Raw genomic sequence first — 17,667 nt, 5'->3', positions numbered from 1 at the left:
GAAGATGAAAAGGATGATGATGAAATATGTGTGACCCATGTTAGTTTTATCGGAGCCCCACGGTGGACGTCATTGTACTTGTCAAAATGTGCAGGTGTGTGTAGTATCCCTATAAGGACAGGGGATACTCAAAGACCTAAGTAGGTTTATAACGATTAGGGCTTGTCCGCGGCAGCGATATACCCTGTATGGTGGTGTTTACGGCGCTTAGGATGGTATGAGAGTGTCAACTCACGTGAGGTGAGTGACTCTGTGTATAAGCGCTAGGCTTGGGTAAAATGTGTTATTTTCTCTCTTGTGCTAGGCGAGGAATGTTTATAGAGGCCATTGGACCTAGGGTTTCCTTAGGAATGATAGTCACTCACTAGTTAATGACAGACTGGGGGAATGATGTTCGTGGTCAGCACCTGTCTAGTGTATTTATTCTAGGATGAGTTGGAACTTCCCCCACCGGGGAAACCTCTTGTTATGGTGTTGACCCTAGGATGTGGAGCTTTATAAGCCATCCTCAAATGAAGATGAAAAGGATGATGATGAAAGATGTGTGACCCATGTTAGTTTTATCGGAGCCCCACGGTGGACGTCATTGTACTTGTCAAAATGTGCAGGTGTGTGTAGTATCCCTATAAGGACAGGGGATACTCAAAGACCTAAGTAGGTTTATAACGATTAGGGCTTGTCCGCGGCAGCGATATACCCTGTATGGTGGTGTTTACGGCGCTTAGGATGGTATGAGAGTGTCAACTCACGTGAGGTGAGTGACTCTGTGTATAAGCGCTAGGCTTGGGTAAAATGTGTTATTTTCTCTCTTGTGCTAGGCGAGGAATGTTTATAGAGGCCATTGGACCTAGGGTTTCCTTAGGAATGATAGTCACTCACTAGTTAATGACAGACTGTTAAATCCCTACTTCATAGGATGATGTGGATCAATTATTGAATTTGACTTCTCTCTACCCAAGAAAACAACTTTCCTCATGTTTTCCATAACGAGACGAGTGGGAGACGCTTAGGACGAGATGGTTCCCATCAAGGGGCGACATATGGCTCTCACCTCCTCTGAGGGTCAAAGTCCTCATGCCTTTGCTAAATCTTTTACAAATATAACACTACACATCTTAATTATGTTTAAATTCTATCCATCTTAAAATAAAATTCTTTTAAATTTGTTACAGATATATTAAAAAAACGTATTGAATGAAAGAAATTTTTAAAGTTGCTATTGATATATTAAGAAAAGTATCGAACGAATGTGTCACATTAAACACATTAAATCAACTTAATTGATACGTCATATACAGTGGTGCAAGTTCGAACCCACGACATTTCACTTATTCACTTTTAAAAGTTCAGTTACTAAACTACTTTATAAAAAAATTAAAGAATGTATAATCCTAAATTATTACCTTTTTCTATTAGTTATTTGTACATTGTCATAAATACACGGTATTATTTGATAATTTGAAAATAATATAGACAATATTAATTAAAGATAAAATTAATAAAAATTAGTTAACATTACATTGAAAATGTAAAACAATACTTATTTTTGATACAAATTTCTTAAACTAAAAAGACTCTTCTATGTGTATGGATTAAAAGTAACAGACCAACCTGCTTACACAGGTCCACCCCCAAATGTACAAATAATTCAACAGACAACAGAAACATGATCACATGACAAATAACAGCAAACCTTGTCTTTCTCTTTTGTATTTTATTTCTCAAATGGTATAGTACAAAGAAATATAAACAAAATGCAATGTATCAAGCAAATAATTTTCCCATAACACAAACTTACACTTTTCGAGAGAAATCATATACTCACTTTACTTATTTATGTATAAAAATCAATTACTATGAACAAAACCCAAAATCATCAATCATTGTGATGCTTCTTCATGCTCAAGCAATATTAATATCAATCTTAATATTAATTAATGAAATTAATAATAACACTTGCTACATCAACATGATAATGACATCTTCTCTTTTTCTCCAACAACATTTGGTACTTATCTTTAACTTCTTCACCTTAATTCACTTTGCTTATTACCCAAAATAACTTATTATTCCTTCATCTTTTCACTTTCTTTGTACCTTGCTGGTCAAGCAAGCACTTAATTACCCTCCTTAACCATAATGGAATCATCTGCCACCCTTCCCGAGCTCCGGACGCCTAATTTTCCGAAGCTTACGCTAGATAGTCCTTTGAAGCTGCTACTACCGCCGTCGTTCAAGTTTCGGAGTTTCCTCAACTTGTTTGTCTTTGAAGAATTGGTATCAATGTTGTCTTGGTCGGTTTCGTCGTGAGTTTCTATTTTGGTGATAACCATGAGTCGAGAAATGTTGCTACGACAAAATGGACAAACGGGCGGAGTAATGGACGCGGTTGTCGGGTTTGGTTTGTTGTAGCAACATAGGGCTAATGTGCATTGTGCACACATTTGGTGACCACAGTTTTGAACTTCAATTGTGCATACCTGCTCAAAGCATATGCAACATAACTCTGACTCACTAACCTGCATAATATCATATTCCACAATGAGTATTCCACTTTTTTTGGCTCAAAATTCAGATAACATCACAAAAATTTCAGTCCATATCAAAGCTGAGCTCTATATGGACCTGACTCAACACAATTGTTAGCACCTAACGAGATTCAAACCTGAGACCCTGAGAGAAACATACTCTCAAGACTCAAGTCTTCACCAACAGACCAACCCTGATTACTCTCTTCAGCATTATGATTAATTCAATAGTAAAACACAAAATTTGTGTGTATGTGTTCACGGGGACGAGCGGAGATTATCAAATTACCTCGGATATATTGTCATCTAGACACGCAGAATGTGATGGAGACGGAAGAGAGTAACCGCCACCTTTCAATATGTTTTTCTCCCTTTCTTTGTTCGCGTCCATCAAGGCTTGTTCTAACAAGGCTTTGGCGTCTGCATTAAGTTCACTGATGAACTTCAGTGGAGATGGCCAAACAAGAGGCTCCGCAGACGTAGGATTTAGCAACGACGCGCATGATCCGTGTCTGTGTTTCATAGCAACCATATATGGTATCTGCCTGCATAAACACACCAAACATCATGAAGACAAATTTTAAAAAGTTTGTTGCTACAATAAGAAATTGTGTCGAGAAACGAAACCATACCCAGATGAATCGCGTTGAAGACGATCCGCGCCCCATGCTAACAATTCGCGAATGCAGTCAAGAGATCCCCCTCTAGCAGCTAGATGAAGTGGAGTACTCCCCGGATAGCTGTAAATAGCAATTGATGAGTCCACAAAGCAGAAGAAAACAAACATAAGATTCAAGCCATTAACCATAGAACTTTGACAGATCAATACCCATATCTACCAGTTGAAGCACAAACAAGAGCTCCACTGTCTAATAGAATATGTACACATTCAGGCCGTCTTTGTCGAGCCGCCAAATGCAACGGCGTCGCACCCTTTCCGTCTCTAACATTCACAAACCGAACAAAACCCCTACAACCAACTCAAAAAAAAATTCAAAAAAACTAATAACAAAACATAAAAGCATAGCTTCATAATCAATCCAGGAAAAAGGGACAAACCAAGAAGCAGCCACAGAACTTGATTGAGCAGAAGACAGAATAGCTTGAAGGCAAGAAAAATGGCCATAATAAGCAGCATAGTGTAAGCAGGTTCTTCCATTAACAGTATCAAACATCAAAACCTGAAAATTTCCATAACTTTCACAAATCAATTTTCCAAATTCTTCTATAGATTAACAAACAAAACTAACAATAAAACCAATTTTTCAAATTACATTAGCACCAGCTTCAAGGAGCTTCTCCACACAAGCAATCCTTCCATGCATTGCAGCCAGCATAAGAGGAGTCTAAACCATTCACATCACAACAAACCAAAAACTCAGCAAAGATAACATTTTTACAAACCCAAATGCCAAAAACCACAATGCTTAAATCGGAGCAACAATTTACCTGTTTTTGCCGATTTAAAACATCTGGGTTAACAGATCCATGTAAAAGCCTCGACAGAATCTGAATGTTAAAACAGAATAACCTTTAAAAAAAACATAACAAAAAGTGAAAACTGAAACACTATCTTTGTTAGAAAGGTAAAAAAGACCAACAACAAACCTCGATCTGGCCATTGGTAGCAGCAATATGAAGAGGCGAAAACCGATCATAGAGAGTTGTTTGATGAAAAAGTGACGGGTCTTGTTGCAACAGAGATGTTACAGCTTGAAGATTACCTTGTTGCACGGCAGTGAAGAGACCATGATCATGGTTGGTTCCTCTGCAACTAAGGTTTTGACCCATTGTTGTTACAGGTGAAGTGGTTGAACTTCACCTATGGTTTGATTGGTGAATGATAAACAAATGAATGAGTTTATTTTTTATAATGAAGTTGTAACTGTGTGTTGTGTGAATGAGAAGATATTAATGTTAGTTATATTTTAGAGAGAGAGAGAGAGAGAGAGAGAGAGATATGGTAGATGAGTATGTGAGTGAATACTCAATAGTGGTTGTGCCCGTGAGAATGACTGGTTAGGGTATCTACTTAGATTCTGTGTTAAGTTTTGCTAAGTTAGCCCCACAAACCAGATATTAGCTTCAATTAATGTTAGAGTCATGAACCTATAAAGCTTTGATATGTTGATCTTATAAAAGAAGTATCAACAATTTGAAGATTTTCGGAAGGAAAAGTTCTCGTTACCCATAAGTTTAATATTAACAATTTTAAAGGAAATAGGAGGGAGAATATCCTACTTAATTGAGCACAAATTTCAATCTTTTAAAGAATAATAATCACTATATCTGATTGCTTACTAATTTTTAATATTTAGTCATCATACAAAAATTTGACAAAGTGAGTTTTACGAAATACATAAGACATATCATTCTCCATTAAATATCCATTGTTTTTCATATAAAAAAATATATATATATACACAACATATGACATATATGAAGAAAAAAATAGTGGTCACATGTTTTCTAATTAGATAGTTTAATTAATACTATCTAAATATCTCAATTCTAATCTTTATTTTGTATTTAGATTAATGATAAATACATCAATACTTATAAAAATAAAGATCTTGCTAACACATTAAATAAGTATTCTAATTTCAAATACATTAAATAAGTGATTTTAAATAAAAAAATTGGACCTTTAGAACACCCATCTGTTTTTTTTTAAATAATATAGTAAAATATTATTCACTTTTATTTATAAATTGTGTGTAAAATTGTCAAATACATCATATATTATGGAACATGGGAAAGTAACTTTTAGTATTGAACTAAAATTCATAATTATCATGTCAATTGATTAATGAATAAGTTACTCTCTCACAAAATTTGAAACCATGTCGCATTTCTCTCAATTTTTCTTTTTTTTTTCTTCTTTTCTTCTTCTTTCTTTCTTAAGAAATGGGTGATTTGGAGTCATTCTTTGATTGATAATATTTTGTTAAATTATTTGCGTGTATTACTTTAAATGTTTGTAATTTGGTTAGATAAGAATTCGAGTAACTATATTGCATAAATAATATAAAAATTTAAGAAACATAATTTTCATTTCAGTTTTATTGACTTGAACAAACCATATTACATTGACTACGACGAAACATATTATGTACTTTTCAGTCTCTTTTCGGTCTTTCTTTTCAATTGATGATTAGATGCTTTCTTTTCCCTTCTTCAAATAGTACACCCTCTGATCACTATTATAAGCAACATAATTTTTTTTAGATTCATTGAATAATTAATGTATCTGGTATATAATAATGACCAGATGCATCATTTATTCAATGAATCAAAAAAGGTTTGTGTTGCTTATAATAGTGATCGGAGGGTGTATTGATTTGGTTGTCTCTCTGTGCAATGGGGATATAAGCCTGGGTATCGATAGTTTCAAAATTTCTTTTCTAAGAAGATTTCGGTATCGTATGAGAGAGGATATGGGGATCTTTTTTACTAATTTTCATAGTCAAACATCTCTTCCCCCGAGTTTTTTCTCATATTTTGTGACCTTGATTTCGAAAGTGGAGTCTCTTGCACAATTAGGGGACTTTTGACTTATTTATCTCGTGGGTTTCTTTATAGGTTGGTCGCCAAAGGTTCAGTTGCTATAAACTTATTTTCTCAAACCAATAATTGTTTCTTAGAGGGAAATTTATTATTTATCGGGTTGTGGCAGTTAATTAGTTGGTGGACCTTGTGAAGCGATTGAAGAAAGATTTCCTTATTTTCAAGGTGGGTTATGAAAAGGCTTACGACTCTATGAGCTGGATTTTTTAGATTATATGTTGGTTAGGTTTAGTTTTGGTTTGAAGTGACGTGTGTGGATGTGTGCTTGTGTTTTTTCAAGTAATTTGGTTGTGTTAGTTAATGGGTGTTCGACTTAAGAGATCAGCATTAAGAGTGGTTTGAAACAAAGTGACCTGCTTTCCCCTTTTCTTTTCTTGATGGTGGTTGAGGGTCTAAGTTGGATGTATTCTAGGGTCGTGGAGTTGGAGTTGTTCCCAGGGTTCAGGGTTAGGTCTTCTGATATAGTGGTTTCTCATCTTCATTATCCAAATCATACTCTGTAAGACCCCAATTTTAATCCTAAGATCCCTCATGCTATCTCATTATATGCATTAGCATTGGGATCATACCTTGGCATCCTCTTTACCCCTCATCCATTGGGTTTGTTTTGGGAGAGATCACCAAGCACTATGTGTTTGTATCATACTTGTTATTTTATTATTTTTACTAACTAAAATACAAAAAAAAATATGTCTTTGCATTTGTCTAACTCTTTTGTAGGTAGGGCACATGATCACCTTTGATTTATCAAGCTCACATCTAAGGTTTAAGACCCTAATTGGTAAGAGCTCAACCATGAAATGATCCACAATGGCTCTAGGGATTATATATGAGTCCCTATGATCTTTACATGGTATTATGATCAAGAATCCTTCAAGAGTTTGGAATTGGTTTGCCTTGGAAACTCTAGTGCATCTGGGTATCTTGTGTAACTTCTTCACCACGTTTCTTCAACAATTGATCAAATATTTCAAGGGGTATTTCAAATTTCATTATCTTATGCATATATGATCTCCCATGAGTCCCAAAAGTCAAGAGAATTGCAAGTTAGCAAGTTGGTTGATGGTGGTTGACCAAAGGAATTCATCTAATCAAAACTAGGGTCCCCTAGACCCTATATCCTACAATTTTTATCATATGAAAATGATTCCAAGATAAAAGTTACTCTAAATGGTATTCCAAACAACTTTCATGTCGAGGTCTAGAGCTAGTTTTGCTTGGAAAGTCCTTTTTTATGGTGAAAGATTATATGTCATTTTGTCTAAACCCTAATTTGGAGGTCAACTTCACAAGATCATAACTTGCTCAATTTTTATGAGATGAAATATTTCCAAGTTGAAAAATCAAATTCAATGTGTCTACTTCAACTTTTATGTTTGGAGGAAGAGCTAATTTAACTTTTATAAGCATATTATATGAGGATATATTATAGGTCATTTTGGATCAATGCCATTAAACAAGTGATTTTCCTCAACTTCAAAAATGCATAACTCATTCATATTAAATCCAAATGAGGTCAAATTTGTGACCATTTTTAAGGACTTTGAAATATCTATAACTTTTATGAATACACTTTTCTCATTTGAAGCTCACATAAAATGTTAGCCAAGGTGGAATAAATGAACATATAGCTTGACACTTAGAAAAAAATTTGATATGTTAAAATTTCCAAACTTCCACCTAAAAATTCATCACAATAAAATCTTCAAATGGAAAATTGTTCAACATAAGAGTTATTCCTCTTGGTATAACCTTTCCAAAGAGTCCAATTTCATCCATTTTGGACAAGGTTTGAGTGGTCTGTGCATGGCTTGAACAGGGCATCATCATTTGGAAAAGATCAAACTTTAAACAGTTGTACACATTTGCCCTGCATTCCAATTCACTTTCAGATTCATTCACACTTGATTATGGACCTAATCGAGTGGCTTCATGGGCATGTACACGCCCATGCAAGCATGCATCATCCATTGCCAAATTTGGAAGTTGATTTTGAAGGTGCAAATATCACAAGTTGCAACTATAAATAGAGACCTCTAGCATCAAAATTAAGGACCCTTGCGCGCCAACTTTGCTCCAATACCCCAAACCCTGACATTTGAAAGGAGAAACCTTATCATTTTCTTTGAAAATTGAGTTTGAATCTCACTGTTTGGAGATTCAAAACTCCAGGGATCCAAAGCCTTTGTTCCGTTCTAATCTACTTCTACAAGCTTTTTGAGTGAGATCAAGCAAGAATCAAAGTAAGAGCAATCGAATTCTGCACAGCATTGAAGGTATTTTCCAGATTTTTCTTCTCTTAGATTTTCTCTCAATTCTCATAAATTCTCTTGGATCCTTGGTTGTCTGAAGTCCTACCAATGTGGGCAAGAAGATTGAGTTGCTTTGAGGTCAAATCGAAGCAACTCAGATCATGTACCTCAAATTTCAACTCCATGTATCTCTCAATATACTTGGAGTTAGGATGAATTGAGGTCAAATTCGTGATCAGTGCCATTTTTACTTTGAAATCATGTCCTTCTTTTTCATTTTTGTGATGGTGATGAGCGAACCAGTCCGGCCAAGGTCGTCTGAGAAGATGACCGGCGTTTTGCTCCGGTGATGAGCTGGAATGGTTCAGAGCCACATGATTATTTCATTTTGTTTTAATCACGAGCGTTGGTTTTGAATACCGCTTGTGTGGCGCGCTGACTCAAGTGCATGGTGGAACGCGCGTTTGGATCCACTCGATCTGCCACCTTAGTTAATGAGGGAGATCAAGTGGTCCACATTTTTTCTGAATATTTGAATTTCATTTTATTTGTGTTATTTTCATTAATTCATATAAAATTTAATATTGATTCAAAAAATATGAGAGTTTCACCAAAAAAATTTAAATAAATTCCTCTTTCATTTTCTAAATTAAAATTATTTTTTGGATCATTATTAAAAAAAATCATGATTTAATTGATTTTGTGAATATTTTTAATTGTTTAAAAATACTTTTAAGTTTCCAAAAATTATGAAAAAAATTCTCCAAGGTCCTTTGACCTTGTTTGACCTATGATAAATCTCATGGCCATTTCTTTGGTGTTTTGATGAGGTTTTAGGAAATTGATCAACCATAATTTAAATTAATGCATATTTTTTATTATTTTTAATTGTGTAAATGCAAAATAAATTGTGTAGAGTAATTTTAATTGACTTTGTGTGTTTGACTTGTGTTATTGGGCCTTGGTCAAGGCTGATTTGACTTTGTTAGGTTAAGATCATTGGATTTAGGGGATTAATGGAATGTACATTCCATCTCCCAAAATGAATGAATGATCTTAATTTGGTAAAAGTCCTCCTTTGACCAATTTGTGTTGAATCCATTCCCCCTCCGTCTTCATCTAATTCCCCTTCTTCATTCATTCATGTCATGGACCTATGATATCTCTATATCCTAAGGCTAGTTGATTGCAAAATCAACATGAGTATGGATGAGATTAGGTCCCCCATTTTGCATATTCTTTTTGTGTGTGGTATGTTTCATGAACATAGTTCACTATACTATGTCTCTAGCATGCATTAACACCAAAATTCTATTGCCCGACCTCAAATAGTTGTGGCTTCTACATAAGTCCAATTACGATTGCTTAACATAACGCTAAATTTGTGACACAAAAGGCATAACATTCTAGTTAGTGAGATTGTAAGTCTCCCCTCTTTCATGGTATTGTGTGGAAACTTGGCCTTTTTTCCTTCCTTTGGAAGATGTCTTGGTTCAAGGATCCATGCTTGTGATAAGTGGGTTGAGTTTTCTCCAGAGAATGACTTCAACAAAACAAAAGCAAAAGCAATATTAACTTTTAATCAACTAACAACTAATATTTAATTTCAAGTCATTTACTTTTATGCACTTTAATTTTTAAGCTTTTAATTCATTTGCCATTATTTATACCATTCAATTTGTTTACTTTAATGATATTTTCACTTTGCCCACTTGGGCCATATTTTGTGATACATTGTGTTTGTATATACTTGTTTGTATGTTTGGTCTTTTGGCCTTAATATACATAATAAGAACAAAAGCCCTAAAAAACATCTTGTGTGGACTGTTGGTTTGATCTGAGACTATTGGACTTAGAATTTAGGCAACATTCCATATGCAAAGGACTTGGCTAATGACAACTTTCATGAAACCCAGTGCTTGTAAAGTGAACATTCATCTGATACAATATTGAAGATCCATTTGAGTTCATCTTCAACATGATCATTGTGAAGCTGTTATTTTAAACCTGTGTCTTATGCCATCTTTGAAGTCATCTGATACATGGGAAATTTTGAAGAAGATCATGGAGTTGCTAAGCTTGGATGTGGCCATCTTTATTTAATGCCTTGCTCTTCATCTTGCTATTTGTGTATTGATTTTGCTTGATTCTAAAGTCCAAGGGAAATTTGGATTTCTATATGACATTCTTATCTATTGGATTGCAGCCCATTGGTCAGATCTTTTCAACTCTCAACTTTTAAATTTGTGCTTAGGATTAGTCTCTTCATCTCCTCCCCATTTCTTTAATTTCAAATCTCTCCCTCCTTTTAAAATCTTCTTTGCTTGTGTTTGTTTCTAAACATAGACCATTTTGCAAATTAGAAACTTTGGCCTTATGCCATTACATTTTTAAACTCTTCTCTTAATCAAACTTGTAAATGAAGTTAACTATACTTGACTTAAAATTTAAAAAGCCAAAAAGAACTAACACTCATTCAAACCATTTTTTAGTCCTTTTGTGCCTTTGTCAAACCAAAATTTTTGTTAAAAGCAATGCACTCATTTTGAAATTGATACCACGAACTACGAGGTTCTGATCCCTCATTTTTATGTTGGTATGTAGGCACAAGTCCGAAGGTCTTGTCAAACACAAAAAAATATATAATTGATGAATTCTTTTCTCATCCTCCCATTCTATTTATTGCAAACATAATTTGTACAAAAACACATATGCACACAAGAAAAGGCTCCCTAGGAGTACCTAGGACACTTTAGGTGCTAACACCTTCCCTCTGTGTAACCAACCCCCTTACCTATAATCTCTGGCATTTTATTAGTTTTGATTTGGAAACTTCTTACCTTTTGGGTTTTGTTCGTACTTTTCCCTTTTCCCTTAGAAACAATAAAAGCGCGGTGGCGACTCTGGTTTTATTGACGTCTAGCTTATCCATAGCTTGATGGTCATGAATTTACCGCTACATACTCTAATTCTACCTGAAGCGCCAATGGATAATCTTTGACTTATCAAATTTATCTCTTAGGATTTTAAACTAACATCGAGGCTCCTTGTGAATTTTTCTAAACGTTGTCTTATTGATCTTAATGTAGACTCTAATTTTTTGGATTTAGCTTCTTTATTGTGAAATTGGGAACCCGTCATCAATCTTTTATCTATGAGGTTGGATACTTGGCATCATAGGCATGTTAACCTAAGGGGAGAGTCATTCTATTGATTTTGATTCTTAATTCAATTTTGGTTGCATATCTCTCTTTTCTTGAGATGCTTGTAAAGGTTTAGAAGAAGATTGTAAAGAATCATAAGATATTCTTCTAGGGAGTGGTAAAGGGAAAATATAAGATTCCTTAGTTTTATTGATCTAATGTTTATAAACCTAAGTGGTGGCAGTTTAGGAGTTTGGGATCTCCGTTTGGTTGACTTGGCTTTGCTTAGTAAGTGACGTTAGAGGCTTTTATCTCAAGTTACTAGGTTATGGAGAGGATATCATTTGTAGAGGTATGGTTCCCACATGGTTTCTTCTTTGAGGGGAGGTAGGTCTTCTAAGTATCTAATAAGTGTGCCAAATTTACTTGGAGGCACTTATCTGATTATTTTATATAAAGATCACAAGATCCCCCGATTTATCTATGGAAAGTATAGAAATGCATGTTTGGACTTTTCTTGTATGCATTTATCAAAAACAGTTAAAAAGAACTAGAAAACCACAAATCAGAATGAAAAAAATAGGAAAAATAAAAACCCTGAAGGATCAAGTCTTGCTAGGGCCCATTCACATGCGTGTTGGGAGTGGTGTAGGGCTTGGTGGCAAAACATGGTATAGGTACTTCATGGTGAAGCAAGGGTTAGCACGATATTTATAATGGTGGTGCGTTGGGCGAGCAAAGATGGATAAAGATGTGTGGAAGAAATGTAATAATTGTTTGCTAAAGAAGAAAAGCTGGATGATCAGGGTGTCAGAGCAGGGTAGGCGTGTTGGGCGAGAAAACGGTGATCCCATCACGAGGCTCATAAGTTTGCCTATAAATAAAAGTTTTTAGTTAATTGCAAAGGGAGTTTTTATAGATTGGAAGAGTATAGAATTAAAGTGGGTTCACTCTAGTCTACAACAAGAGGATAAGAAAGGAAGTTTAAAGGCGGAAGTACTGCTCAAGTGACAAGTCAGATCTCGTTTCCAAAGTCGACATCTCTAAAAAGGCCAGATGTTACGCTAACCACGTGTAAGCTTAGCTAAAGTTTCTATTGTTGGGGCTTAAATTTAGTCATTATACTCATATACTATATAGGTCATGATGTTCTATGTAAATTTACGCATGTTGTAATATTGGTGACTCTTTAATCTTAATACGTGTTTTAGCTTTACAACCTAAAACTTGTTTTCATGGTGTCGCATCACGCGAAAAACCGGCGGGAAAAAGACACAGAGCCGCCACCGTGCGTTATTTATCCCAAAGGAGGGAAAGGAAACGCTCGAAGTAAACCTGGAAAGGACATGGTATCACGACCAGAGATTGATGGGATCGGGAGTCGGTTATGCGAAGGGAAGGTATTAGCACCCCTACGCATCCGTCGTACTCGACGGGATCCGCGCTCAGAAGAAAAGAATAAGGTTGCTAAATAAACTGCTCAAAAACTACACACACGCTGGAATCAAACACAGATGAAAGACGGAAGAAGAGGACTCGGCAGGATATCGCATCCTGGGCCTACGTAGTTTGTCAGACACAAACATCAGAGTCGACGTAGTTCGGGGACAGGGGAAACGTGCTCGCTAGGGTATCGCACCCTATGCATACGTATCTTCTCTAACCAGAGAAAGAATCAGAGCACTTGTAGCTCGGCTAACACACGACAAACAAAAAAAACACAAACAAGAAACCGACTGCCAATCGCTGGACTTACGTCAGACTCCAAACAAACAAACGCACATAGGAAACCGACTGCCAATCGCTGGACTTACGTCAGACTCCACGCAAACAAGAGGGTTGAAAAAGAAAAAGGGCGCCCGGAGAGATCTGCTCATCTCCTGCCTACGTACCTCATCTGGTATGAGGATCAGGGCGACGTAGTTCCCCTTAACAGGGAAAGAACTTTCTATCCTAACCAGAGACTAGGGAGATAACAAGCTACTAGGGAGACTACGACTCGAGCCTAGAAGTTGTCATGCATACGATCCCTATGTTGAGGTCTCTAATCCTAACCTAACTTGCACAGGGAGCAAGCTAGCCTAATCAGCACATCAGCAAACACAAGCACAAGAGAGCAAGCACACACACTATATGCAAACAAGTGGCTCATACAAGGCTAGGCTTTAGTCAAGGGGTCAAATCAACCTCAACAAACAAGCCGACTGGAAAAGGGTGTTTTGAGCTCTTAACCCTAACATTGAGAGTTAGGGTGAAGCAGATGAAATGGGAAGTGAGGGTAAGACCTCACAGCTCTTATCCCTGGCCTGGGAGAGCTTCAAACAATGAAAGTGTGGGAGTCCAGAATCAGGGACTCTATTCCACAATGACTGACACAACAAGATTTTGGGTTTTTATTCAAAGTGCATCAACACATGGTGTGAGCAGGATGAATGACACAATTGAATAGCAGGGGATGGATTGCACATCCCTTTTATCTGCCAATGCCTCTTCACTTAGGAGGTCTTTGAATTTACAAGGCACAAAGATAAACAAGCACAAACATTGCCTCTTAAGGAGGGCTTCAGACAGGTGCCTGCCAAAGTAACATGACAGGTCTTCCAGACTACATGGAGATCAAGGAAGTTACCTAAGTGGTATGCCAACCACAAGCAAAGCAAAGTTCGAATGAACTTAAAGCAACTTAGGTACCTGTGTAAACAACTAAACAAATCAGTACAATATCCAAACAAACAGACCATGGTTAATAGATCTCAACAGACAGACAATCCAATATGCACTATGAGTAAGCCCTAAGGCAAACACTCAAGTGAATTATCATCAACCTATAAAACAAACAAATGTTAGAAATCAATAGCAAATATCAACATTCAAATGATGAAGCAACATCAACCATGGAATTTGGGTGCTTGGTCCTGAAATTCAAAGCTCACATGTAAGTACAAACCACTAGGTCAAAGCCTAGGGTCAAAAGTGAAGAAAAAATTCAAAACAGGAGCTAATATTCAACACAATGCAACTTCAAACACATATGAATATGTCCTAAAAAGGACCAAAACAAAATCATCAAGCAAAGGCATTTCATGTGCAAGAGAAGCCAAAGACAATTCCAAAGCATACAACTGGACACTGAGAATGAAAATTCCAAATCAAAACAGAAATGATTCAAATAATTCTGGAAAACTTCATGAGCATTCAACACATTCAATACAATCATCATACAAAAAATCAGAATCAACAGAGGTCATTTGATATGAAAATTAAATTGCACAAGTTGATCATCCAATTGTGTGACACAAATTGTCACACCATGCAAACATGTACATAAAACAGAAATGGCAAATGAGAAAAATGCACAATCAAGCTTTAAAGGTCCAGCAATATGTCAAGAAGCATCATGCAAAATTTCAAGCAATTTGGATCAATATCAAGCATTTCACAATAGAAAGAGCAAGGCAAGGTCACAAAAGCACATATGATCAAAGAGTCTAGCACCATTCAAAATCCAGCCATGCACAACTTCAAAATTCATCATCATAAAAAACTAGATAAACAGAGGATCATGCTACAAAAAATTTGGAATTATTTGAGTCATTTTTCAATTTGTTATGGATTTTTGAAGTTGGCAAAATATTTGGAATCCACCATGATCATGTGTATGAAAAATAAGGAGGGAAATGGTAATTGATGAAAACATTTGAAAAAAAGTGGAGCCAGCAGGATTCGAACCGTGTACAAATTTGAATTGAGCGCGCCAGGCAATGAAACGATGCCGTTTTGGGCAAAAACCCTTGCGAACCAGAGTGGACGCAAGGTGGACGCTAGGTCGTCGCTACGATGAAGATCTTCATCTTCCTCACGAAGATGAAGACGAACAGTATGAACATTCAAAGCCAAATTTCCAGAATTTTCTAGAATTCTAAAAATCTTATATCATCATGAAGCTCTTTCAATGGAGAACATAGATCAACTAAAATCTAAGCTCAATTCATCAAGATCAAAGAGAATTGATGCAAAACATTTTTGAATGCAAAACTTCAATCACACATAACTCACTCAATAATGCATCATTTCATGTGATTTTTAGCTCAGAATCATCAGTGTTAAAAGATCTACACAAATATACAGATGGATTTGAGAATTATGAAGGTCGAAAAACTCACCTCTTGAAGAGCAGGTTCTGGATTCACACGATTCACCACTTGTAATGGTCCAAATCAGCTCCAGAATACTTGTTATGATGATTGATGAAGAATTTGAAGCTTGGAAACATGTAGATCTAGCTCACCAATCAACTTCCATGGCAATATTCTTGAACTTCAACTGCTCGATTATGGCTCCAATTCTTCAAACAAATGCTGGATTCACACTCAATCCCACTCACTGATCATGAATCTTCAATAAAAACCAGTTGCTATGTTGAAGAATTTTGAAATTTGATTATGAGAAAATTTTGGAGGGAGAGAAAATTGTGAGATCTAGATCCAGAATTTCCTTCAAATCTGTTATGATTATCAATATATATGCTTCACTAATCCACTCTTAATCCAAATTAGGCATGGTTTAGTTAAAATTAATCAAGATAAGGTGCATGGCAAAAAATGACAAATTGGAGGGTGTGTGAAGCATGCACACATGAACAGTAACCCTTACCAGCTCAAATGCACTTAAAATCATCTTTAAAACACATTGGCAATGGTAAAAAGTTCATGTAATGCACCATTTTTAAATTTTGCAATTTCCCTCCAAAATGGGCATGAGTGCACAAATGATCATATGATGGAAATTCATGCAATGTGATGAATGGTTTGGAAACTTCATGTCATGAGAAGCATTTTAAAAAAAGAGGCACCAAATTTGGAGTTACGAATCAAAAGTCATGGCCATTTGAAGTTCCATGCACACTTGGCAATGATTGGACCATATCTCCTCAACCATTCATCAGATGCTCATGATCTTGGACTCTTTGGAAATGGGAGAGAAAGATCTTCAACTTTCATGTTGGACAAAATTTCATTTGAATCTTATTTGATATTGGAAAGTTGAGTTGAAGTTGGTCCAAAAACTTGCCATTTTTGGAAACTTGAAATTACATGTCACTTTCCATTTTTGGAAACTTTTGATCTGGCTTCAAAATCTTCAATGTAGACACTTATCATGATGAATGAACCTCTTTGGGACATGAATGAAGTGTCTCAAACCATTTCTCCACCTCCTAGCCCTCAGTTGACTTGCAGTTGACTTTTATGGGCCCCAGATGACCTGAAACTGCACTGTGGGCTTTGAGCCTCTAGCCTTTGGTCAAGTTGCTTCAAAATGAACCTTGATTCATGTAAGCTCTCTAGAACACCCATAGGGCCTTTATCCCATGGAAATGCTTGGTTCCTTTGCACAGATGAACTCTCTTGATGCCAGTCTTGACTGATGAAATGCAACATGATATGCAATGACAAGGTAATGTTAATGTGATGTTAGTGCAATGTCAATGACCTAAAAATGAAATGAATGTACAAATGGGGGGTGAAAATTTGAGGTGCTACAGCTGCCCCTATTCAATCAGTTGAGAAACTGAACGACTGAGAGCAACGACTGTCAGACTTTCAAGGTAATCAGGGATTGAATACCAAAAGAACCTGGAATTTGCACTATGCGGGGGATGAAGCAAGGAAGAGAATATTCACCAATGACAGCTTCCAATGGGGAGTTGACATTTATTACTGGACCAGACAAGACGTTTACCGACGACTCTACTAGGGATTTTGATTTTATTTTGGAGACAGAAACCACGACTAGACGCCAACGGACGAATAGGAAGGACTTAACCAGACATCAACGGATGAATGGGAGAAAGAAACCCCGACCAGACGCCAACGGACGAATGGGAAGGATCTGAACAAGATATCCCTGTCGGGAACATGCATGTATTGGGGAAGACTCCAACACAGCAACTAAAAGACTCTCTTGGGGAAGCAAGAAAGGGGGAGGTGTTACCGGTTAGTAGGTAACAAGCTCGGGGAGAATGAATATCAAAGACCGGTGCACGGGTGAGAGATATCAATCCACCAACAAACATCTGAGGAAAACCTGGAAAAGGCATATCTCGACTCAGGAAAAATCTGACTCCACAGGGGACCAAGGTCGCAATAGGGAGCAGACAGGAAGGAACACCAAGGATAC

At 36.4% G+C, this 17,667-nt stretch overlaps 1 protein-coding gene across 1 annotated transcript; it reads right to left on the bottom strand.

Moving 5' to 3' along the window:
* Window positions 1-1,682: 1,682 nt before the first annotated feature.
* Window positions 1,683-4,605, bottom strand: LOC127087163 (putative E3 ubiquitin-protein ligase XBAT31). The gene is made up of 8 exons (XM_051028027.1): window positions 4,137-4,605; window positions 3,978-4,037; window positions 3,803-3,874; window positions 3,588-3,709; window positions 3,358-3,498; window positions 3,161-3,268; window positions 2,818-3,073; window positions 1,683-2,519 (listed from the first exon to the last, which is right to left on the bottom strand). Exons 1-8 carry the CDS (start codon window positions 4,317-4,319, stop codon window positions 2,118-2,120), a joined length of 1,344 nt encoding a protein of 447 aa, XP_050883984.1. The 5' UTR covers window positions 4,320-4,605; the 3' UTR covers window positions 1,683-2,117.
* Between the last annotated feature and the right edge of the window lie 13,062 nt (window positions 4,606-17,667).

This window comes from Lathyrus oleraceus, chromosome 5 (assembly GCF_024323335.1).
Source record: "Lathyrus oleraceus cultivar Zhongwan6 chromosome 5, CAAS_Psat_ZW6_1.0, whole genome shotgun sequence".
Lineage (NCBI taxonomy): Eukaryota > Viridiplantae > Streptophyta > Magnoliopsida > Fabales > Fabaceae > Lathyrus > Lathyrus oleraceus.
This window is presented reverse-complemented; position numbering and strand designations above follow the sequence as displayed.